At 42.0% G+C, this 25,000-nt stretch overlaps 2 protein-coding genes across 3 annotated transcripts in view; both read left to right on the top strand.

Annotated features, from left to right (window-relative positions):
- Positions 1–1,307: 1,307 nt before the first annotated feature.
- On the top strand, positions 1,308–17,195 carry vps28 (VPS28 subunit of ESCRT-I). Of its 2 annotated transcripts, none has more exons than XM_084327213.1 (10): positions 1,308–1,326; positions 2,301–2,368; positions 2,490–2,518; positions 2,985–3,022; positions 3,137–3,226; positions 3,340–3,445; positions 8,966–9,067; positions 10,544–10,597; positions 11,345–11,436; positions 15,638–17,195. In XM_084327213.1, the coding sequence occupies exons 2-10, from the start codon at positions 2,329–2,331 to the stop codon at positions 15,756–15,758; spliced, it is 672 nt and encodes a 223-aa protein (XP_084183339.1). In that variant the 5' UTR covers positions 1,308–1,326; positions 2,301–2,328; the 3' UTR covers positions 15,759–17,195. The 2 variants fall into 2 exon arrangements, with proteins under 2 accessions (XP_084183339.1, XP_084183338.1); XM_084327212.1 differs by having other exon boundaries at positions 1,308–1,373.
- A 1,474-nt stretch (positions 17,196–18,669) lies between these two features.
- mapk15 (mitogen-activated protein kinase 15) overlaps positions 18,670–25,000 on the top strand; it is a 40,996-nt gene continuing 34,665 nt past the window's right edge. The window contains exons 1-3 of the mRNA XM_084327343.1: positions 18,670–19,190; positions 21,750–21,848; positions 24,065–24,094. Coding sequence (XP_084183469.1) covers positions 19,101–19,190; positions 21,750–21,848; positions 24,065–24,094 — 219 coding nt within the window. The 5' untranslated portion in view covers positions 18,670–19,100. The remainder of the gene's footprint in view (positions 19,191–21,749; positions 21,849–24,064; positions 24,095–25,000) is intronic.

Here is a 25,000-nt window from a genome sequence, read left to right as displayed (position 1 = left end):
GGGCCTGTACTGTGCGTTGGGGGCCTGTACTGTGCGTTGGGGGCCTGTACTGTGCGTTTGCGGCCTGTACTGTGTGGTGCACTACTGCGCATGCGAGAAACAAAGTAACAATAGGACACTAGAAACATAAAGTAACATACGGAACATAAAGTAACATACGGAACATAAAGTAACATACGGAACATAAAGTAACCTAATAGGACCTAATGTCCAAAATATTTTTGTCTTAAACTGAATATCAATTGGATTAGGATGACCAGCCCTGACTGTTACTCTAAACTTAACCTCTTCTGGATGAGGGCCTAAACTTAACCCTTAGACTAGATTAGAATTACTTTACTTTGTTTCTCGCATGCGCAGTAGTGCACCGCACAGTACATGCCCCCAACGCCTGAATACTTTAGACAACAAATGTTTGTTTCCGCGTCTCTGATTGGCCAGGTCATTTCTGGTCATGTGACATGTACGCCCAATCGTGGGACCGCAAGTGTCTACACTGGTTAAGCTTAGGCGCTCTTTCGAAGTTGGTTAAGGTTAGAGTTTGTCTTAGAGCATGGCAATAGAACGCCTGCCCTTCATTCGACGGTTAAGCTTAGGCACTCTTTCGAAGTTGGTTAAGGTTAGAGAGCATGGCGATAGAACGCCAGGTAGTTTGCAGGCTGTTAGACCCGGAAATAGGCGCAGAACTAGCTGTCCCACGATTGGCACACATGTCACATGACCTGGCCAATCAGAGCGCAAAACTCGCACGCGGAAACAAACATTTGTTGTCGAAAGTATTCACGCGCCCCCAACGCACAGTATTGATTGATTGAATTGAATTGATTGATTGAAAACTATATTAACAGATTGCAGAATGGGTACAGTACAGTACAGCTCAATACATACAATTGTTAAGGGGATGCAGACCAGAGAAAGACTTTCGTCTTGTTTACATCAGGGTCCCCCATTTTCAATTAATCAGTACAGGCCCCCAACGCACAGTACAGGCCCCTCCTATGTATGGGGCTGCGGCACTGCAGTTTTATGCTATTGGTTATTATCCCGAAAAAAGGTAAACAAACCTGGCAACCCAATTTTGCAATAGCTCTAATAACTATTAACTGTAGTTCAAAATCTCATTATATTAAAACAAAAACAAAAATCAACACACGTCCACCGGCTGCAATGTGTTTTTGATTAGTCTGTATAATAACCATTATGCAAATCGTTCGATGTATTCATTTTAAGTTAGGCACGCCGCAGGACAACTAATATTTTGACGTATGTGGGTCCTTCCACGATGGGTGTGTTTACCGTGACGTCACTGCAGTTTGCCGAGAGGGGGTGAGTGGAAGAATTTTAGTTTCGTCGATTTTGGGGTTGAAATATCAGTAAGTCATTGCAAATATGTCCTATCAATTGTATTGATTGTGTGATCATCGATATACATCCCACCTCTTGTGTGTAGCCAACGTTCGCTCCCGTCTCAGCTGTAGTCTGTAGGGTGAAACACAAAGGAATGCTTACTGGCGAGCTAACGTTAACATGCTAACTTAGCTTTAAACACAACAAGACAGCAAATACTTGTCATCGCTTGATCATCAGTTTCACCATATTTCCTGATCTGTCGACGAGCTGGTTTCAGATTACTTGGTAAACAGGTTGTCAAAGTATTTTAGCTAGATAAAAGTTACGTTTGTATTGAGCTAAGTTAGCTTATCTGCTTGTCCAATGTACAGTTTCTTCGTCAAATGTATATACTCTCTTTTTTAGACTCTTTTTGTATCACAAACAGTACTGTATTTGCAAATCTGGTATGTCATAAATGTATAGATGTAGCAGTACTGTCTATCTGTATGTCGTGTATGTCATATATGTTATGAATTGAAAATGGGGACCCTGATGTAAACAAGACAAAAGTCTTTCTCTGGTCTGCATCCCCTTAACAATTGTGTGTATTGAGCTGTACTGTATGGATTGATTGATTGATTGATTGAACATTTTATTAACAGATTGCAGAATGGGTACAATACAGTACAGCTCAATACACACAATTGTTAAGGGGATGCAGACCAGAGAAAGACTTTCGTCTTGTTTACATCAGGGTCCCCCATTTTCAATTCATCAGGAATTGTACCCATTCTGCAATCTGTTAATAAAGTTTTCAATCAATCAATGATTGCTGATATTATTAAAGCTCCTACACAGGAACGATGGGATCCATAATAACTTACCAATGCTGTGGTGCTTTTTCTTCTTTTTTTCTTCTTTCTATAAATTACTTTATGTAATGTTACTAATGTTAATCCGTTCGACAGGTCAACCCGTGTTACAGAAGCTGCCGTCATGTTCCACGGAATACCAGTGACAGGAGGGATAGGAGGAGGTGAGACACATACGATCTAACCCTGACATCACTGCACCAGCTAGCTAACTTCACAATCAATATCCAAACACAATGAAATAAACAATCTTTGTCATGTACATTATTTTTTTTTTGTTTACAGCCCCCGTCAACAAACCTGAGTTGTATGAGGTACATATAAATATATAATTTTTTGCTGGATATCTAGAAAGCGAAATGACCATCTGCTGATGTTGACAGTGTCCTCTGCTGTGATTTTTGTGATTTGTTTCTATTATCACTTAACAATAATGAGTACTTTATGGATTTATTATTAACATACAAATGCCAGTAATATCTGTATATATGATACTATACCCACATTAATCAGATACCTGGATGTAACAGTACTGTATATCTGTATGTCGTGTATGTCATAAATGTTATGATGAATTGAAAATGGGGGACCCTGATGTAAACAAGACAAATATCTTTCTCTGGTCTGTATTGAGCCGTACTGTATTGTACCCATTCTGCAATCTGTTAATACAAATTTCAACCAATCAATCAATACAACAGAAATGATTTATTATAACAATGTAGCTATGTGGATACAAATAATTTAGGATATCCTGCTTTGGTCAACATCTCATTTCAGGAAGTGAAACTGTACAAAAACGCAAGAGAGCGGGAGAAGTAAGTGCCCCAATATGTTACTAATGACCAGGCTGATTTGTATACTGTATATAATACACCAGAAATGTAGCCTAGGCTGTGACACCTAATCTCTGACCTTTTCTACCCCTAAAGATATGACAACATGGCAGAGTTGTTTGCTGTAGTCAAGACCCTTCAGGCCCTGGAAAAAGCGTACATCAAAGATTGTGTCACACCTACCGAGTGAGTTATTCCATCTCAAGTGTGTGTATGAGAAAGAACTAAAGCGCATAGGTTTCTTTGTATGTTTCTGCATTTCATTGTGACAATGTTGTGTGTCGGGTCGTCTGTTTCAGGTACACAGCGGCCTGCTCCAGACTTCTGGTTCAGTACAAGGCTGCTTTCAAGCAGGTCCAGGGCTCAGATGTGGGCTCCATCGACGACTTCTGCAGGAAGTACAGAGTGAGTTCTTTATTTGAAGTGCAAGTGATAAAATAATACGTTTTTATTTTTTTCATTTTTTATTAATGTATTCAAAAAGATACACATTGTCTTAATATACTATATATGGAATGCAAGTAGCAGTGGGTCAGTGTAATAATGTAGACATTGTTAGTCCATTGTATTCATAGCTGTTGCTGTATATCATACATGTATTCATGTTATCCTCATCGTAATGTCTCCATGTCTTCATGTTATCCTCTTCGTAATGTCTCCATGTATTCATGTTATCCTCATCGTAATGTATTCATGTTATCCTCATCATAATGTCTCCATGTATTCATGTTATCCTCATCGTAATGTCTCCATGTCTTCATGTTATCCTCTTCGTAATGTCTCCATGTATTCATGTTATCCTCATCGTAATGTATTCATGTTATCCTCATCATAATGTCTCCATGTATTCATGTTATCCTCATCATAATGTCTCCATGTATTCATGTTATCCTCATCATAATGTCTCCATCTATTCATGTTATCCTCATCATAGTGTCTCCATGTATTCATGTTATCCTCATCATAATGTCTCCATGTATTCATGTTATCCTCATCGTAATGTCTCCATGTATTCATGTTATCCTCATCATAATGTCTCCATGTATTCATGTTATCCTCTTCATAATGTCTCCATGTATTCATGTTATCCTCATCGTAATGTCTCCATGTATTCATGTTATCCTCATCATAATGTCTCCATGTATTCATGTTATCCTCATCATAATGTCTCCATGTATTCATGTTATCCTCATCATAATGTCTCCATGTATTCATGTTATCCTCTTCATAATGTCTCCATGTATTCATGTTATCCTCATCGTAATGTCTCCATGTATTCATGTTATCCTCATCATAATGTCTCCGTGTATTCATGTTATCCTCATCGTAATGTCTCCATGTATTCATGTTATCCTCATCATAGTGTCTCCATGTATTCATGTTATCCTCATCATAATGTCTCCATGTATTCATGTTATCCTCATCATAATGTCTCCATGTATTCATGTTATCCTCATCATAGTGTCTCCATGTATTCATGTTATCCTCATCATAGTGTCTCCATGTATTCATGTTATCCTCATCATAATGTCTCCATGTATTCATGTTATCCTCATCATAATGTCTCCATGTATTCATGTTATCCTCATCATAGTGTCTCCATGTATTCATGTTATCCTCATCATAATGTCTCCATGTATTCATGTTATCCTCATCATAGTGTCTCCATGTATTCATGTTATCCTCATCGTAATGTATTCATGTTATCCTCATCGTAATGTCTCCATGTATTCATGTTATCCTCATCGTAATGTATTCATGTATTCATGTTATCCTCATCATAATGTATTCATGTTATCATCATAATGTCTCCATGTATTCATGTTATCCTCATCGTAATGTCTCCATGTATTCATGTTATCCTCATCATAATGTCTCCATGTATTCATGTTATCCTCATCATAATGTCTCCATGTATTCATGTTATCCTCATCATAATGTCTCCATGTATTCATGTTATCCTCATCATAATGTCTCCATGTATTCATGTTATCCTCATCATAATGTCTCCATGTATTCATGTTATCCTCATCATAATGTCTCCATGTATTCATGTTATCCTCATCATAATGTCTCCATGTATTCATCTTATCCTCATCATAATGTCTCCATCTATTCATGTTATCCTCATCATAATGTCTCCATGTATTCATGTTATCCTCATCATAATGTCTCCATGTATTCATGTTATCCTCATCATAATGTCTCCATCTATTCATGTTATCCTCATCATAATGTCTCCATGTATTCATGTTATCCTTATCATAACGTCTCCATGTATTCATGTTATCCTCATCATAATGTCTCCATGTATTCATGTTATCCTCATCGTAATGTCTCCATGTATTCATGTTATCCTCATCATAATGTATTCATGTTATCCTCATCATAATGTCTCCATGTATTCATGTTATCCTCATCATAATGTCTCCATGTATTCATGTTATCCTCATCATAATGTCTCCATGTATTCATGTTATCCTCATCGTAATGTCTCCATGTATTCATGTTATCCTCATCGTAATGTCTCCATGTATTCATGTTATCCTCATCATAATGTATTCATGTTATCCTCATCATAATGTCTCCATGTATTCATGTTATCCTCATCATAATGTCTCCATGTATTCATGTTATCCTCATCGTAATGTATTCATGTTATCCTCATCGTAATGTCTCCATGTATTCATGTTATCCTCATCATAATGTATTCATGTTATCCTCATCGTAATGTCTCCATGTATTCATGTTATCCTCATCATAATGTCTCCATGTATTCATGTTATCCTCATCGTAATGTCTCCATGTATTCATGTTATCCTCATCATAATGTCTCCATCTATTCATGTTATCCTCATCATAATGTCTCCATGTATTCATGTTATCCTCATCGTAATGTCTCCATGTATTCATGTTATCCTCATCATAATGTCTCCATGTATTCATGTTATCCTCATCATAATGTCTCCATGTATTCATGTTATCCTCATCGTAATATCTCCATGTATTCATGTTATCCTCATCATAATGTCTCCATGTATTCATGTTATCCTCATCGTAATGTCTCCATGTATTCATGTTATCCTCATCATAATGTCTCCATGTATTCATGTTATCCTCATCATAATGTCTCCATGTATTCATGTTATCCTCATCGTAATGTCTCCATGTATTCATGTTATCCTCATCATAATGTCTCCATGTATTCATGTTATCCTCATCATAATGTCTCCATGTATTAATGTTATCCTCATCATAATGTCTCCATGTATTCATGTTATCCTCATCATAATGTCTCCATGTATTCATGTTATCCTCATCATAATGTCTCCATGTATTCATGTTATCCTCATCGTAATGTCTCCATGTATTCATGTTATCCTCATCGTAATGTCTCCATGTATTCATGTTATCCTCATCGTAATATCTCCATGTATTCATGTTATCCTCATCATAATGTCTCCATGTATTCATGTTATCCTCATCATAATATCTCCATGTATTCATGTTATCCTCATCATAATGTCTCCATGTATTCATGTTATCCTCATCGTAATGTCTCCATGTATTCATGTTATCCTCATCGTAATGTCTCCATGTATTCATGTTATCCTCATCATAATGTCTCCATGTATTCATGTTATCCTCATCATAATGTCTCCATGTATTCATGTTATCCTCATCGTAATGTCTCCATGTATTCATGTTATCCTCATCATAATGTCTCCATGTATTCATGTTATCCTCATCATAATGTCTCCATGTATTCATGTTATCCTCATCGTAATGTCTCCATGTATTCATGTTATCCTCATCGTAATGTCTCCATGTATTCATGTTATCCTCATCGTAATGTCTCCATGTATTCATGTTATCTTCATCGTAATGTCTCCATGTATTCATGTTATCCTCATCGTAATGTCTCCATGTATTCATGTTATCCTCATCGTAATGTCTCCATGTATTCATGTTATCCTCATCATAATGTCTCCATGTATTCATGTTATCCTCATCGTAATGTCTCCATCTATTCATGTTATCCTCATCGTAATGTCTCCATGTATTCATGTTATCCTCATCGTAATGTCTCCATGTATTCATGTTATCCTCATCGTAATGTCTCCATGTATTCATGTTATCCTCATCATAATGTCTCCATGTATTCATGTTATCCTCATCATAATGTCTCCATGTATTCATGTTATCCTCATCGTAATATCTCCATGTATTCATGTTATCCTCATCATAATGTCTCCATGTATTCATGTTATCCTCATCATAATGTCTCCATGTATTCATGTTATCCTCATCATAATGTCTCCATGTATTCATGTTATCCTCATCGTAATGTCTCCATGTATTCATGTATTATCCTCATCATAATGTCTCCATGTATTCATGTTATCCTCATCATAATGTCTCCATGTATTCATGTTATCCTCATCGTAATGTCTCCATGTATTCATGTTATCCTCATCATAATGTCTCCATGTATTCATGTTATCCTCTTCGTAATGTCTCCATGTATTCATGTTATCCTCATCGTAATGTCTCCATGTATTCATGTTATCCTCATCGTAATGTCTCCATGTATTCATGTTATCCTCATCATAATGTCTCCATGTATTCATGTTATCCTCATCATAATGTCTCCATGTATTCATGTTATCCTCATCATAATGTCTCCATGTATTCATGTTATCCTCATCGTAATGTCTCCATGTATTCATGTATTATCCTCATCATAATGTCTCCATGTATTCATGTTATCCTCATCATAATGTCTCCATGTATTCATGTTATCCTCATCGTAATGTCTCCATGTATTCATGTTATCCTCATCATAATGTCTCCATGTATTCATGTTATCCTCTTCGTAATGTCTCCATGTATTCATGTTATCCTCATCGTAATGTCTCCATGTATTCATGTTATCCTCATCATAATGTCTCCATGTATTCATGTTATCCTCATCGTAATGTCTCCATGTATTCATGTTATCCTCATCGTAATGTCTCCATGTATTCATGTTATCCTCATCGTAATGTCTCCATGTATTCATGTTATCCTCATCGTAATGTCTCCATGTATTCATGTTATCCTCATCGTAATGTCTCCATGTATTCATGTTATCCTCATCATAATGTCTCCATGTATTCATGTTATCCTCATCGTAATGTCTCCATGTATTCATGTTATCCTCATCATAATGTCTCCATGTATTCATGTTATCCTCATCATAATGTCTCCATGTATTCATGTTATCCTCATCGTAATGTCTCCAAAATTCAGCTGCCCGCCTCCTCACTAACACCCGGTCCCGCGAACACATCACTCCTGTCCTCCACTCCCTCCACTGGCTCCCGATCAAACACCGCATTAACTTTAAAACACTACTCCTCACCTTCAAAGCCCTCCACAGCCTGGCCCCCCCCTACCTGACTGATCTCCTTCTCCCCTACCGCCCCACCCGTTCCCTCCGGTCCTCCTCCACTGCCTCCCTCACTGTCCCGACATCCAAGCTTAAAAACTTCGGAGATCGGGCCTTCTCTCGCACTGCACCCCGACTCTGGAACTCCCTCCCCCAGTCCATCAGAGACTCCCCTACACTCTCCACCTTCAAAGCTCGCCTCAAAACCCACCTGTTCTCCCTTGCCTTCAACCCCCCCACCCCTAAACCCCCCCCTCCCCTCCAACCTGATTGATATGTCTCCAGTCTTTTTTTTGTGCCATCAGGCTGTCTCCCCCGTTCCCCCCATGGTCTCATGTTCCTTTTGTTTTTGTTTCTTTGTTGTTTTGTTTTTGTTTCTTTGCTTTCGTTTCTTTGTTTGTACCCCTGCTCCCGACTACTGTCAGCGACTTCGGGTTATTGAGAAGCGCTATATAAATTAAATGAATTATTATTATTATTATAATGTCTTCCAGCTCGACTGCCCACTAGCCATGGAGAGGATCAAGGAGGACCGGCCAATCACCATCAAGGATGACAAGGGCAACCTGAACCGCTGCATTGCAGATATTGTATCCGTACGTCTCTCTCTCTCCTCCCCGAGTGCCACGTCTCTCTCTCTCCTCCCCGAGTGCCACGTCTCTCTCTCTCCTCCCCGAGTGCCACGTCTCTCTCTCTCTCCTCCCCGAGTGCCACGTCTCTCTCTCTCCTCCCCGAGTGCCACGTCTCTCTCTCTCCTCCCCGAGTGCCACGTCTCTCTCTCTCCTCCCCGAGTGCCACGTCTCTCTCTCTCCTCCCCGAGTGCCACGTCTCTCTCTCTCCTCCCCGAGTGCCACGTCTCTCTCTCTCCTCCCCGAGTGCCACGTCTCTCTCTCTCCTCCCCGAGTGCCACGTGTCTCTCTCTCCTCCCCGAGTGCCACGTCTCTCTCTCTCCTCCCCGAGTGCCACGTGTCTCTCTCTCCTCCCCGAGTGCCACGTCTCTCTCTCTCCTCCCCGAGTGCCACGTCTCTCTCTCTCCTCCACGTCTCTCTCTCTCCTCCCCGAGTGCCACGTCTCTCTCTCTCCTCCCCGAGTGCCACGTCTCTCTCTCTCCTCCCCGAGTGCCACGTCTCTCTCTCTCCTCCCCGAGTGCCACGTCTCTCTCTCTCCTCCCCGAGTGCCACGTCTCTCTCTCTCCTCCACGTCTCTCTCTCTCCTCCCCGAGTGCCACGTCTCTCTCTCTCCTCCCCGAGTGCCACGTCTCTCTCTCTCCTCCCCGAGTGCCACGTCTCTCTCTCTCCTCCCCGAGTGCCACGTCTCTCTCTCTCCTCCCCGAGTGCCACGTCTCTCTCTCTCCTCCACGTCTCTCTCTCTCCTCCCCGAGTGCCACGTCTCTCTCTCTCCTCCCCGAGTGCCACGTCTCTCTCTCTCCTCCCCGAGTGCCACGTCTCTCTCTCTCCTCCCCGAGTGCCACGTCTCTCTCTCTCCTCCCCGAGTGCCACGTTGAACTCCCACTCCGCTCGCTGTGTGCGGCACACTGAGGGATCTGTTTGGGCCTTGTGCCCAAAGCATGGAAGCCACTGCAGGCTCTTTACTGATGGAATGATTTGATTGCATCAGTTCCGACTGTTGAGTGGACTAAGTGATCTCACTTAATTTGGCTCATCCTCAGATCAGTTGTAGAGGAGTGCGTGTCAGTGAGTGAGTGAGTGAGTGAGTGAGTGAGTGAGTGAGTGAGTGAGTGCGTGGGAAGGGGAAGAATGATCAAGATCTGACTGCATTCAGTGCCAACGTCCTGTCAGACAGTGTAGTGCTGTATTCATTTTTTATTTTCAGATTGAAAGTTCTGGCTGCATGGGGGGGAAATAAATCTAGTGAAACTCTTTATCACCGGACCAGGCTTGCGAGAGCAGATGGAATCACTGGGATGTTGCAGAGATTACTCCCGTGTTGCTGAAAGTGAAAATGGAACATTTCAAGTTGCTGGCAGTAGAAATGTAAACTCCTCTTGACGATGCGCACGTTGGTCCTTCTCTTGTCTCACATATTTCCCCTCTTCTCTCCAAAACCTCCAGCTCTTCATCACTGTGATGGACAAGTTGCGACTGGAGATCAGGGCCATGGATGAGGTAAATGGATAAACATATTTCATTGTTGGACAGAGACGAGTAACTAATTCCTAATTTTACCATGGGGCCAAATTATATGGATAAAATATAATATTTTAGTTATTTTAGCAGATTTTGTGATGTAACATGCAGGTCTATATGGTATATTGTGGGAATATGTTGCTGTGTTAAAGATCCAGTGTTGGACAAGAAGATGGATACCAATTTCCTCTCTGTGCGTTCAGTAGAAAGCTATCCAGCTGCAAGCTAGCCTAGCTTAGCACAAATGAATGGAAGCCGATATGGACTAGCTAGCCTAGTAGCTGTTGGTCAAAAACACCCTTCCCGGAGTTTTAAGCTAGGCTAGCTGGTTCGTATCCACTTCCATTCATTTGTGCTAAGCTAAGTTAGCTTGCAGCCGGATAGCTTTCTACTGAACACACAGAGAATAAAGTGTTATCTATCTTCTTGTCTGACTCAGAGACTGTAAGCGCATTTCCCATAATGTTGGTGTGCCCCCTTAAGTGTAACCGTTTGGCATTATCTCCTATTGGATTTCCCAGTGATAACCAGTCTCCTTGTATTATAATGAACGTAGATTTTCAGGGCTTTAGTGAAGCATCTCTGCCAGACTCCAGTTCACTTTCATTATCTTTGGATTAATTTATATTGCAATATCAATATAAATGTAATATGCTGTTCAGCCCTACGTCATAGTTGTTGGATGATTGATTGATTGATTGGTTGGTTGGTTGCTGTTTTAACCAGATCCAACCAGACATCCGAGAGTTGATGGAGACCATGAACAGGATGAGCAACATGCCCCCAGACTCTGAGGCCAAAGACAAAGTCAGCTTCTGGTAAATTGCAGTATTCTACCACATTCACAGAGTTACATTATTTCAGTTTGTACAAGATCTTATCAAAGGAGAATGTTTTCGAGTTATATATAACCCGTTTACTACCCGTTTACATCCATTTTACCCAATCATTTTCCAATGAATGCTGTATAAATGTATTTGACTTTTTACATTTATTCATACAGGTGCAGCTCAATAAATTAGAATATCGTGGGAAAGTCTATATATTTAGCTCTATTGATGCAGTGATTTGTGCAAAAGGAGCCCCAACCAAGTACTGAGTGAACATACATGAACATACTTTTCAGAAGGCCGACATTTCTATATACAAAAGAAAAATACGGTACATCTATTTTTATTTTTTTATTGGTGATACAGAAGTTTGGGCTTTCGTGAGCTGTAAGACATAATCATCCAAATTAAAACAAATAAAGGCTTGAAATATTTCACTTTGTGTGTAATGAATCTATAATCTACAAGAGTTTCGCTTTTTGAATTGAATTACTGAAATAAAATAATTTATTTATCGAGCTGCACCTGTATATATATTTTTTTATATGAACTTTATGATGTCAAACCTAGCTTGAAATTAACTCCTGTCCTGGTTAACATAAATGCCCGAAATAAGAAGACATGGATGTGTGACAATGAAATTTGTAAGGCGGCATGTTCTTAGTATTTTTTGGCGATAATTCCTGGCAGAGACTTCCATTTGCACCTGGTGGTGTCAGGTGACTGATATTTAACAAGAGTGTAACATAATTAATCAGAAAAGATGTCATGGGGCGTCTGGATAGTGTAGAGGTACAAGCACTGGGGCGTCTGGGTAGTGTAGAGGTACAAGCACTGGGGCGTCTGGGTAGTGTAGAGGTACAAGCACTGGGGCGTCTGGGTAGTGTAGAGGTACAAGCACTGGGGCGTCTGGGTAGTGTAGAGGTACAAGCACTGGGGCGTCTGGGTAGTGTAGAGGTACAAGCACTGGGGCGTCTGGGTAGTGTAGAGGTACAAGCACTGGGGCGTCTGGGTAGTGTAGAGGTACAAGCACTGGGGCGTCTGGGTAGTGTAGAGGTACAAGCATTGGGGCGTCTGGGTAGTGTAGAGGTACAAGCATTGGGGCGTCTGGGTAGTGTAGAGGTACAAGCATTGGGGCGTCTGGGTAGTGTAGAGGTACAAGCACTGGGGCGTCTGGGTAGTGTAGAGGTACAAGCACTGGGGCGTCTGGGTAGTGTAGAGGTACAAGCACTCGCCTATCACCGCAGAGACCCGGGTTTGCTCCCCGGCAGCGACACCTCAGGCTCGGTCAGGGTTCGTGGGTCAGTGTTCGTGGGTCAGTGTTCGTGGGTCAGTGTTCGTGGGTCAGTGTTCGTGGGTGGGAAGCCAGCTCATTGCAATAGCAACTTCTACTGGTCGTTCGGTGGGCGCCTGGGGGAGATGGTGTCAACTTCCACGCACATTACTCTCTCCCAGTGAAACTCCTCGCTGTCAGGTGAAAAGAAGTGGCTGGCGACTCGGCATGTATCAGAGGAGGCATGTGGTAGTCTACGCCCTCCCCAGACCATCAGAGGAGGCATGTAGTAGTCTACACCCTCCCCAGACCGACAAGAGGAGACATGTGGTAGTCTACACCCTCCCCAGACCATCAGAGGAGGCATGTGGTAGTCTACACCCTCCAGACCGACAAGAGGAGACATGTAGTAGTCTACACCCTCCCCAGACAGACAAGAGGAGACATGTGGTAGTCTACACTCTCCCCAGACCGTCAGAGGAGGCATGTGGTAGTCTACACCCTCTCCAGACCGACAAGAGGAGACAATGTAAATGTAAACATGTAGTAGTCTACACCCTCCCCAGACAGACAAGAGGAGACATGTGGTAGTCTACACCCTCCCCAGACAGACAAGAGGAGACATGTGGTAGTCTACACCCTCCCCAGACCGTCAGAGGAGGCATGTGGTAGTCTACACCCTCCCCAGACCGTCAGAGGAGGCATGTGGTAGTCTACACCCTCCCCAGACCATCAGAGGAGGCATGTGGTAGTCTACACCCTCCCCAGACCGTCAGAGGAGGCATGTGGTAGTCTACACCCTCCCCAGACAGACAAGAGGAGACATGTGGTAGTCTACACCCTCCCCAGACCGACAAGAGGAGACATGTGGTAGTCTACACCCTCCCCAGACCGTCAGAGGAGGCATGTGGTAGTCTACACCCTTCCCAGACCGTCAGAGGAGGCATGTGGTAGTCTACACCCTCCCCAGACCGTCAGAGGAGGCATGTGGTAGTCTACACCCTCCCCAGACCATCAGAGGATGCATGTGGTAGTCTACACCCTCTCCAGACCGACAGAGGAGACATGTGGTAGTCTACACCCTCCCCAGACCAACAGTAGGAGGCATGTGGTAGTCTACACCCTCTCCAGACCGACAGAGGAGACATGTGGTAGTCTACACCCTCCCCAGACCGACAAGAGGAGACATGTAGTAGTCTACACCCTCCCCAGACCGTCAGAGGAGGCATGTGGTAGTCTACACCCTCCCCAGACCATCAGAGGATGCATGTGGTAGTCTACACCCTCCCCAGACCATCAGAGGATGCATGTGGTTGTCTACACCCTCCCCAGACCATCAGAGGAGACATGTGGTAGTCTACACCCTCTCCAGACCGACAGAGGAGACATGTGGTAGTCTACACCCTCCCCAGACCATCAGAGGAGGCATGTGGTAGTCTACGCCCTCCCCAGACAGACAGAGGAGGCATGTGGTAGTCTACACCCTCCCCAGACCATCAGAGGAGACATGTGGTAGTCTACACCCTCCCCAGACCGTTAGAGGGTAGCGCAACGACCAGGACCGTGACACACGCAGGGAACAACTAAATTGGGGAGAAAAAGCTAAATTTTTCAAAAGAAAGTCAGCAATGTGTAAACAGTTTTGTCTAGAGCAGGCCTTCAATAAGACACACACATTCCAAGGCCCAATAGGATGGGTGCTGAATCAAAGAAATACCTTGAAGAGTTGAACAGAGCCAACTAGCTCTTGTTAAAGTAGGGCTGAGGCCCCAATCACATTTTATAGGGTTCGGACCATCGTTGGTGTTTCTGAACGAAGCTCTTGAGTGTTTGCTCTCACAAAAACATGTTCAAATCAAGAATACTGTCGGCTCGGCAGCGAGGTCAAACATTCTGTCGTAATGTACTGTTCTGTCGTAATGTAATCACAATGACCGCTCACTGTCTCTGCTTTTAACTCATCGTTTAACACTGAAATGATATAAGCAAATATAAAGCTATTGAATCCTTTTACACGTACCTTAGGAGCTCAACAGAGCAAGTGTTTACTTTTATAACCTGGAAATTATTATGCTAATTTAACCGTGTTGATGGCCCTCTTTCCCGATTCTCCAATCACAACTGTTGCTTCACCACAGTTGAGATGGGTCAAATCAAATTTATTTGTAAGGCCCGACAACACACGTTAATGTCCCCATGGGCCGGACACGTTTTCTTTAAACAAGTCAAGAAGAAACATCACAATAAATCAAGAACAAAACAAAAACACCATAAAGTCCAAAAGAAAATCTAAAATAAATGCAACACCGTCTCCCAGACACACCCCACGCGAACGTAAGGAAAAACTCACTAAAAACCTAGCAATAGGAAAAAAATGCACCACAGGCAATGTGGAGGAGAGAAACCTTAGAAGGGCCCTTCTTAGATGTCGGTGATAGTAGTGTTGCAATAAAACAGGCGAAACAGTTGATAAGCATGCGCTCATAAGTGTAATGAAACACAGATAAGTGCATGCAATAGCAACTGAATAGTTTGAAAGATAAAAAAAAAATAGAGCTGATGGCGGATCTATTTGAGGCAAGGGGGGCGGCGCAGAGGGGGTCGCATCCTCCCGGTCATCATCACGGGACGTCCAACACTCCGGTCATCATCACTACGAGACAGCCGGAGACAGGGAGACGGGACAGGCGTTAGACAGTTTGCGTGATTGTGATGGGCGGACATGGCAATAGATACAAGTGGTAAGCATATATGTGAATAGAATAGATATATGTAGTAAGCATATTATGTGAATAGAATAGAAGTACTTAACCCAGCAATGAACTCTAAACCACGTTGACAGAAGACGGTAAGAAGCTGATCCAGTCGATTCTCAGGGACAGGTCAGTTCTCAGCTCTCTGGTCTTGTCCCGCCAGGTTGACCACCCTCAGCAGCATGTCGGCCTCTGACGAGCTGGACGACTCCCAGGTGCGTCAGATGCTCTTCGACCTGGAGTCGGCCTACAACGCCTTCAACCACTTCCTCCTCTCCTCCTAGAAGAAACCATCTCCACGTCGATCCAACCATCCGTCTCTCTGGACTCTCCTGATGTTGATATCTGTTTCAGGGGGTAGAAACGCTCTTCTTTCTCCCTAGAGATATGGTAGGGGGCCGTATCGGGACAGGTCCCCGATCTCTTCCTCTCTTTGTATGTACCGTCTCTCTCTTCCTGCGGCTGAGTGATGGACCCCCTCCCCTCCCCTCCCCTCCCGGTATCAAACTTGAAACTGAAATGTTCAAATGGCAAATCTCAAAATATTTTAGAAATTACTTTGTGCGAAATCTCACTTAATATTTGCTTTTCAGCCTTAATTTGCGACGTATTTAATAATTACATGATACATTTTGATATATATATTGCGCAGCCCTACTGTCCTCTATGCCCACATCTGTGTTCTTCTGTATACGGTTGAGATGAAACGGCGCTCTTTCTTTCATCCACCATCTCTGGCACATAAACCACCCAGTCTTGTCTTTTTTAAATGTCAACTCCAGATGCGGGTTTTTGGATACCATCGGCAGCCTTGTTCACCACCAGGCTCTCTTTCTGTTTCTGTCAAATGTTCCATTGACTTTTCCTTCTCTCCCGTGTCCCGACTGATCTTCTCAGCCTGTCCCTGATGAAACCCCGGCATTTACTTCTAACTTTGTGATATCGAACAATAAAAAGGGGGTTCTGGGTATTTTATACGTTAGCTTATAGTGGACGATTGACAAAAAGAAAAGACCACAACGAAATGACATTGGACAAAGTCAAGCCCAAGAGGAAAAAGGTTGTGTCAGCCAAAGCATTTATATGATTAGAAATGTCACTGAGAAATTATTTTCTTGTTTCTTCTGAATATGCCACCACCACTCCCTGACAGGCCTCGAAATCATTTCACATTTTATTGGGAAGAATTTACATGATTGACTGTATTGTTTCTCTCATTTCTCTCATGCAAGGTTTGTCTTTGCTTTAGTCTTCAGTTATTAATTAACAATGAATATACAGTAGAATAATAGAAGCTAAAAAGAAATGGCCCGTCTCTCAGTTAACAGGAACATGATGGGATAATTGTTTTACAGGCGGATCTAAGGGTCTTTTAGAGTGCACTCCAAAATGTATGATTACTATGTGTGGAGACTTTGGTGAAGGAATGGTTTAATGTTTATTATGTTTTTAGTTTTTTTTTCATGTACATTTTCTATTGCTAACACTTTCAGTTAAGATAATTCAGATATTCTTTAGATGTGACGGTTTTGGACACCTTGTGTAGGTAAAAAAAAAAGAGAGGTTGGACACACCATCTTCTTATTTTGCATACCAAGTGTTTCAAGCCCTCGACAGCAATTAGGGGAGACCATATTTATTAAAGAAAATATATATCATTGTAAATACTGCAGTTTTGAATAAAAAGCATGCAACACCTTTTTAGAAATAAAAAAATCTACCTCCCACCTGTTTTGCATATGTTATTCTTTGTGCACTATCTGTGTAACTGGGCATGTTGGTGAAGTTTAATAGCAAAACATGTTCTACCGTCCCAATGGTGTGTAATACTGTAGGTGATTGATTGATTGAAAACTTTATTAACAGATTGTAGAATGGGTACAATACAGTACGGCTCAATACATACAATTGTTAAGGGGATGCAGACCAGAGAAAGACTTTCGTCTTGTTTACATCCGGGTCCCCCATTTTCAATTCACAACATTTATGACATACACAACATACAGATATATTATGACATTTATGACATACAGATATACAGTACTGTTACATTTGTGACATACACGATATGCAAATATATAGTACTGTTAAACAGATCCTAACAGAAAATATATACATATGAGGGGGAGGAGACTGTACATTGGGTGGGGGGGGGGGGGGGGGTACAAGGTGCAAGCATAGGGAGGGGGGGTTTGGACATTTACGGGGGCCAGTTTCGAATGGCAGCCTCCTGTATGTGCTCTTTGAGACACACCTGGATACTATAAAATACTTTATGGACATTTTCACTGGAATTATTTAGCTAGGGAACAGTTGGACCCAAATCTATTTCCTGTCGGTTATCAAGGAAACTATAAAAGAAGGAAGGGTTATCACATCACCGTGTAGCACGTGAACGCACATTGGTGCCAAGTTGGCTCACATTGAGTTGAACATGGGATCAGCCACCTCCTCATGTATGATCATTTACGCAGGTTATTACCTCAGATGTCAGAGTCAATGGCAATGTGTTGCATTGTTAACTAGCTAACGTTTGATATATCAGTTGATATATAATTCCTCGCATAACTTCTATCTTTAGAATTTTAATACAGGCTTCAATAGCTGGCACCAAGCAGAGTAAAGGATGCTGGTGTTCTGACGTGATTGATTGATTGATTGATTGATTGATTGATTGATTGATTGAAAACTGTATTAACAGATTGCAGAATGGGTACACTACAGTACAGCTCAATACACACAATTGTTAAGAGGATGCAGACCAGAGAAAGACTTGAATGAATGAAAACTTTATTTAACAGATTGCAGAATGGGTACAATACAGTACGGCTCAATACACACAACTTACATCAGGGTCCCCCATTTTCAATTCATCATATGATATAATGATGACCATTCCTTCTTTTATAGTTCCCTTGTCAGTTATTGCACTAGCAAACATTGCAATGGGAAATAAATGTGGGTCATTTTAATTAGAATGCTATTGTTGTCGCTTTGACTTTCCTCCAAGTCTCTTCAAGTGGAGAAGGAACGCGCGGCCCCTTTAAGAACGGCCGGCAGACAGCAGGAGGGAGCTGAGTTGCGTCTCCAGGACGACAGGCAATTACAAAACTACCCAGTTTGTTATTATCATCACACCACACCAACAGCAGGATTATCCTTTCCAGGATTAGGATTTCACTTATTTTAAATTACACAGTAGCTAGTATACTGTATTGCTTGCGAGTGGATTCGGATTCGGTGTTTTATCATTTGTAATAATCACCCGAATGAGTATTACAACTGCCTGCTGCGGCTCTTTATCGACATTGATTTGATTTGTAACCAAACCAACATCTGCTCAGAACTTTATATAGAGCTGTCTGTGTGCTGCCAGGGCCGTCAACTGTTTGATTTGGAGTGATATACTGTGTTGTAGAAATCTTACCCCTTATAATAAAAATGGACGTTTCCAGTTGCAAGAAGAACATGTATCCGTCACTGGTGTCGAGACTTCAACACCTGTTTTGAGAACATTCAGATTCAAACTCAAACACTTTCTTTGAAGCATATCGTCACTTCATTAACAGGCACCCAGGTGACCGTTTCTGCATCATCATCAAATTCATGTTTCTCTAGTCTAAAGGATGAGCAAAAAAGTTGAAAAAATGAACATCTCCGAAGTGGAGGGACACATTTCCCTCAAATATGAAATCAAGAGGCGTCTTGGAAAGGGGGTAAGTAGCCTAAATACATAAAATAATAATAATAATAATTTAATAATATAGAATATAATATGCTCTGTCTGGTAGATACAGTATATAGCCTCGTTGTTATTATTATAGGTTTAGGAAGTTCCTAGCATTGATTCTCATTGTGAATTATGCCTTATTATGCGACAATTGTGTGTATTGAGCTGTACTGTATGATTCTGCAATCTGTTAATTAAAGTTTTCAATCAATCAATCAAGCCTACGTGTGACTGGGCGAAGCAACAACTCAACACAAGATAATTGTCCCACTGCTTGATTGATTGATTGAGAACTTTATTAACAGATTGCAGAATGGGTACAATACAGTACGGCTCAATACACACAATTGTTAAGGGGATGCAGACCAGAGAAAGACTTTCGTCTTGTTTACATCAGGGTCCCCCATTTTCAATTCATCATAACATATATGACATACATGACATACAGATAGACAGTACTGCTACATCTATATACATTTATGACATACCAGATTTGCAAATACAGTACTGTTTGTGATACAAAAAGAGTCCAGAAAAGAGAGTATATACATTTGGCGTAAAAACGGTACATTGGATGAGTGGGTCGGAGGGGTTGCTGCCATGTGCATTAGCAGCTCGTTATATCTCGTTGACACATTAAACTCATTCACATTCACAATGTGTGTGTGACTTGTAGTGCTGCTTACCACTTCTTAAACGCCCCCTCCTTTCACCCATTCTCAAGAGAAATTCTTCAAATTCTCCAGATTTAAGTCAATACCACCATAATGTTGCATTAGCAAGAGCTTTGTCTGCTTCCTCGAGCCGTGTCTGAGCAGATCAGCTGAACTCCTTCTCTCAGTGTCAGAGTCCAAACCTTTTTGTTTTGCTCTCTCTCCACTGCTAACACATTTCTATGGCAACCGTGCGCCATATTGTGTCCACAGAGACCCTTGAGTTAGGTCTTTGTTGTGTGGACAGTGACACTATTAGGGGACCAGGTGGCATCCTGGGACTACCTTGTTGACACGTCAGCCGGCTAGCCTCACCTGAATGGGGGGGGGGGGGGGTCCTATTACACAGCTGTTGGATCTGTTTCCTGTTACACAGCTGTTGGACGTGTTTCCAGTTGGTTATGGTTTCACATCGAAAGAAAGCAAAGTAGTATGCATTGCATTGCTGTTATTAAGTGATGTCTGAAGGCGACCTACACTGAAAGGGTGAAAGGGTTAACCTTCTGTATCGCCGCAGTGAGAGGGGGTTAACCCTTTGGTAGTGTGTGTGGTAGTGAAAGGGTTAACAGCCCTCTGGGTAGTGTCAATTCTCAATTACCCGTTTAACCCTTTCACAACCACACTACAGACGGTTAACCCGTCTGTCTGTAGTGTGGTCGCGAAAGGGTTAACCCTTTGTCGTGTGGCAGTGAAAGGGTTAACCTTCTGTATCGCCGCAGTGAGAGGGGGTTAACCCTTTGGTAGTGTGTGTGTGGTAGTGAAAGGGTTAACAGCCCTCTGTAGTGTCAACTCTACACAGTGACCTACCTTTCTGTGTAGCGGCGGCGGGGAGTCAAAAGGGGGAGCAGGTGGGAGGGAGGGAGGGAGGGAGGGAGGTCACAGAGGGGCCGGTCGGTGTTCAGTGGACCTGATCTGGTGATATCAGCCTCACTCAGCGCTCTCAGCCTCACTCAGCGCTCTCAGCCTCACCCAGCGCCGCTCTGTCTGTCAGGTCAGGGCAGCTTATTGTCGTAACCACAATTTCACGGTAGCTACTCAGACTCGTCTCACCGCTGATTCGGTTGCGAGCTCGGCGCGACTCTCCTTCCCCGGCTCACCTTTCACTTTTCACATATACCTCATTCCTTTGCTTTTATTCAGGAATTAGAATAGATCGGGGGACATGCAGTGAAATCAATGTATAGGTGGCCATGCCCCCCTTGATTATGCAAAATACAAATAATAAAATAGAATAGATCATCAAATAAAATAGAGTAGACATGATAAAAAAAATAATAAGAATAAAATAAACAATGCTATTGCTAAGCTTAAGAACAAAGGCAATAAGTCATATTTCTTGTAAACTTTCCAGCATGGGACCTAAACAGAGTACATTTAGTCTCACCTTTTGGTGGGGTTGGGTACCCTTCACACTTGAACCGATATCGGTACCAGTACCAGTTCCTGGAATTCCTGGAATTTCAGTCGTAAAAAAAAAAGTCAAAATTTCATGTTCATGATCATCATCTAGCGTGAATCGGTACTCGGTAGTACCGATGTAATTCGGTCGGTACCCTCAAAAGTACACAGAGTTCGGTACCCAACACTACCTTTTGGACCCAGTCACATTAAAACATACAATAGACAGGCCTGTGACCCCATTTTGGGTGCCCCGAACCGATAGTTTTAAGAAACCCTAGATAGATGATCAAAATTAAAAATAACTTTCCAATCTCCTCCAAACACAGAAGTTATGTAATGCTGTTCATTATCCACAATACTGTCATTGATAATAAGTATTAACACAGTTTTATCACTGGATGATATTCTCCACCTGTCCTCTCCCTCCCAAGGCCTACGGGATCGTATGGAAGGCAGTGGACAGACAGACAGGAGAGGTCGTGGCGGTGAAGAAGATATTTGATGCCTTCAGGAACAGGACAGACGCCCAGGTGTGTCCTCCTTGGTGTATTGTGACCTCTGACCCCGGACATGCTGACAATATGCTGACAATGACCTTGTTTACCTGCCCACAGTATTCCAGACTCGCCTATCCAGGGATACTGTTAGTCCCCAGACTCTCTTCTCATAGTGAGGGGGACATGTCCACATTTGTCCTACATCCTTTATCATTCCTCGCTGTAACCCTGGGACACAGCTGTCTCTGTGGCAACGTCCAGCTAGCTGTGCCCGATGGTTACAATGACGCTAACGAGGCTAATATTACATTCCGTGGGGCGGCTTTGGCTCAGGGGTAGAGCGGGTCGTCCAATGATCGAAGGGTTGGTGGTACGAATCCCGCTCAAGCCCGTGTCCATCCCATCGCCGTTGTGTCCTTGGGCAAGACACTTAACCTACTTGCCTCGTATGAATGTGTATGCATGTGAGTGAATGTTGGAGGTGGTCGGAGGGGCCGTAGGCGATGATTATTCGCCACGCTTCCGTGAGTCTGCCTCAGGGCACCTCTGGCTGCAATTGTAGCTTACCACCACCGGTATGACTGTGTATGAACAAATAATGGACTCTGTGAAGCGCTCTGGGTGTCATGAAGAGCGCTATATAAATCCAAGCCATTATTATTATTATTATTATTATTATGGAATTCTAACAAGGCTAATATTCCATGGAATTCTAACAAGGCTAATATTCCACATTAGGGAAATGTACACACATTTCCCCCTCAATGTGTCTGGTAGAGGAAAGATAACCAACAACAATTCTAAATGTCCAAGTGTCCCTTTAACGTTTTAATCAGAATAGGCTACAGTGTTTATATGTTAAGGGGCGACAGTGGCTCGGGAGGTAGAGCAGTCGTCTGGCAATCCGGAGGTTCCCGGTTCGATTCCCGCGCCTCCCGGGCAGCGTGTCGATGTGTCCTTGAGCAAGACACTTAACCCCTAATTGCTCCCGATGAGCAGGTTGGCACCTTGCATGGTTGCCTCCGCCGTCGGTGAGTGAATGTGTGAGTGAATGGGTAAAAATGTGAGGAACAAATTGTAAAGCACTTTGGATAAAAGCACTATATAAAAAAGCAGCCATTTACCATGTATCTGTTATATTCCAATATACAGTGTTTATATGTATCTGTTATATTCCAATATACAGTGTTTATATGTATCTGTCATATTCCAATATACAGTGTTTATATGTATCTGTTATATTCCAATATACAGTGTTTATATGTATCTGTCATATTCCAATATACAGTGTTTATATGTATCTGTTATATTCCAATAGTGTTTATATGTATCTGTCATATTCCAGTATACATTGTTTATATGTATCTGTCATATTCCAGTATACATTGTCTATGTATCTGTCATATTCCAGTCACAAATATACATATTAAACATGAATGAACAGAATATCTAGAGTAGAACGACTTTGAGTAGCAATGTGACATGAAAACGAAACTACCACTAAACGAGTAGCAACTAAACTACAACTAAACGAGTAGCAAATAAACTACCACTAAACAAGTAGCAACTAAACAAGTGTACAATGTATATACAGCATTATTGTACATACAGAGTTATATGGGCTATATGCAGGTGTATAAATAGGTATGAAAGTATTATATGCAGGTATATTCAGACAGATATGGATATATATATATGCTGTACATATAAATACATGCTATCATACAGAGTTATAAGGGTAGACTATAGTTTGAGGTAAGTAGTTATGATTACAGTGTAAGATAGTTCTAGACAGTGAAAGCAGAAGGCAGGTATAAATTGAGTATAGGCAACATAGTTCAAAGTTTGTACAGTATGGGTAACAGAGCCTAGAGAGTATAGGCAATATTTATATTCATGATTTTCATACTTGAGATGAGAGCTCACCAGGGTATATACTAATATATAATAACTTTAAACAGGATATGAATACAGGAATGCTAACGTGTATAATGTAACGTGTGTGTGTCAATCATATCTTGCACATTCACATGCTCCATACAAAGTGATCGAGCAGTCTCTATAGAAAGTGTGGAACTAGTGATTATGAGAACATTTGGCCTTGGAAAAACACTGTGTTGACAGTGCTCTTTGGTGTTAGGTTAGTGTATCAGGAAAGGACAGGACAGAAGGCGTAGGTATTGGCTATAAAGGTTCTTGGTAAACATGGCTTGTGTCGTACCTAACTGTCCACTGTGTTTCCTTTACAGCGGACGTTCAGAGAAATCATGTTCCTTCAGGTAAGAGTCATTTGTGTGTGAGGGCTGTAACCCTTTCACTACCACACCACCAAAGGGTTAACCCTTTCACTGCGACAATACAGAAGGTTAACCATTTCACTGTCACACGACAAAGGGTTAACCCTTTCACTACCACACTACAGAAGGTTAACCCTTTCACTACCACACGACAAAGGGTTAACCCTTTCACTACCACACTACAGAAGGTTAACCCTTTCACTACCACACTGCATAAGGTTAACCCTTTCACTACCACACTACAGACGGTTAACCCTTTCACTACCACACTACTTAACCCTTTCACTACCACACTACAGAAGGTTAACCTTTTCACTACCACACTACAGATGGTTAACCATCTGTGTGGTAGTGAAAGGGTTAACCCTCTGTAGTGTGGTAGTGAAAGGGTTAGACACTTGAGGAGGTGCACTTGAATCATGCTCAAGTTGTTATTACCTCAAGACTGGAACGCTCAATCAGCCTTTCGTTATTGGACAGATTATCATTATTATCACTATTACGTCAAGTTGAGCTAGAAATGTGAGCCGTACAAATTGCTTCATAAGAGGAATAGGGTTCACAAAGGAATTTTGTATGCACACAACCCTGGAAGTACTTATTGGAGACATACACCTCATCATACCCTTTCATTCCTAATCCTATTCATTCATGTATGCAGTCACTACATTGTTAAGCGATTTGTGTCCTAGCACTAGGAAGGTGCTACAGAAATGTATTAATTCATCGAATTAGATTAGATTAGATTAGATTAGCTTAGATTAGATTAGATTAAAATGTATCGTCAATCATCATCAACAGCACAAGGGCAGTACAACAAAAAGACGTTTGGCATCCAACCAGAGTGCAAATGTAACAGTAAAGTGCAATAGTAATGTACAGGTGATT

Source organism: Notolepis coatsorum, assembly GCF_963971535.1.
Source record: "Notolepis coatsorum genome assembly, chromosome: 13".
NCBI classification, from domain to species: domain Eukaryota; kingdom Metazoa; phylum Chordata; class Actinopteri; order Aulopiformes; family Paralepididae; genus Notolepis; species Notolepis coatsorum.
Note: the sequence above shows the minus strand (reverse complement) of the source record. Positions and strands in the feature narration are given on the sequence as shown.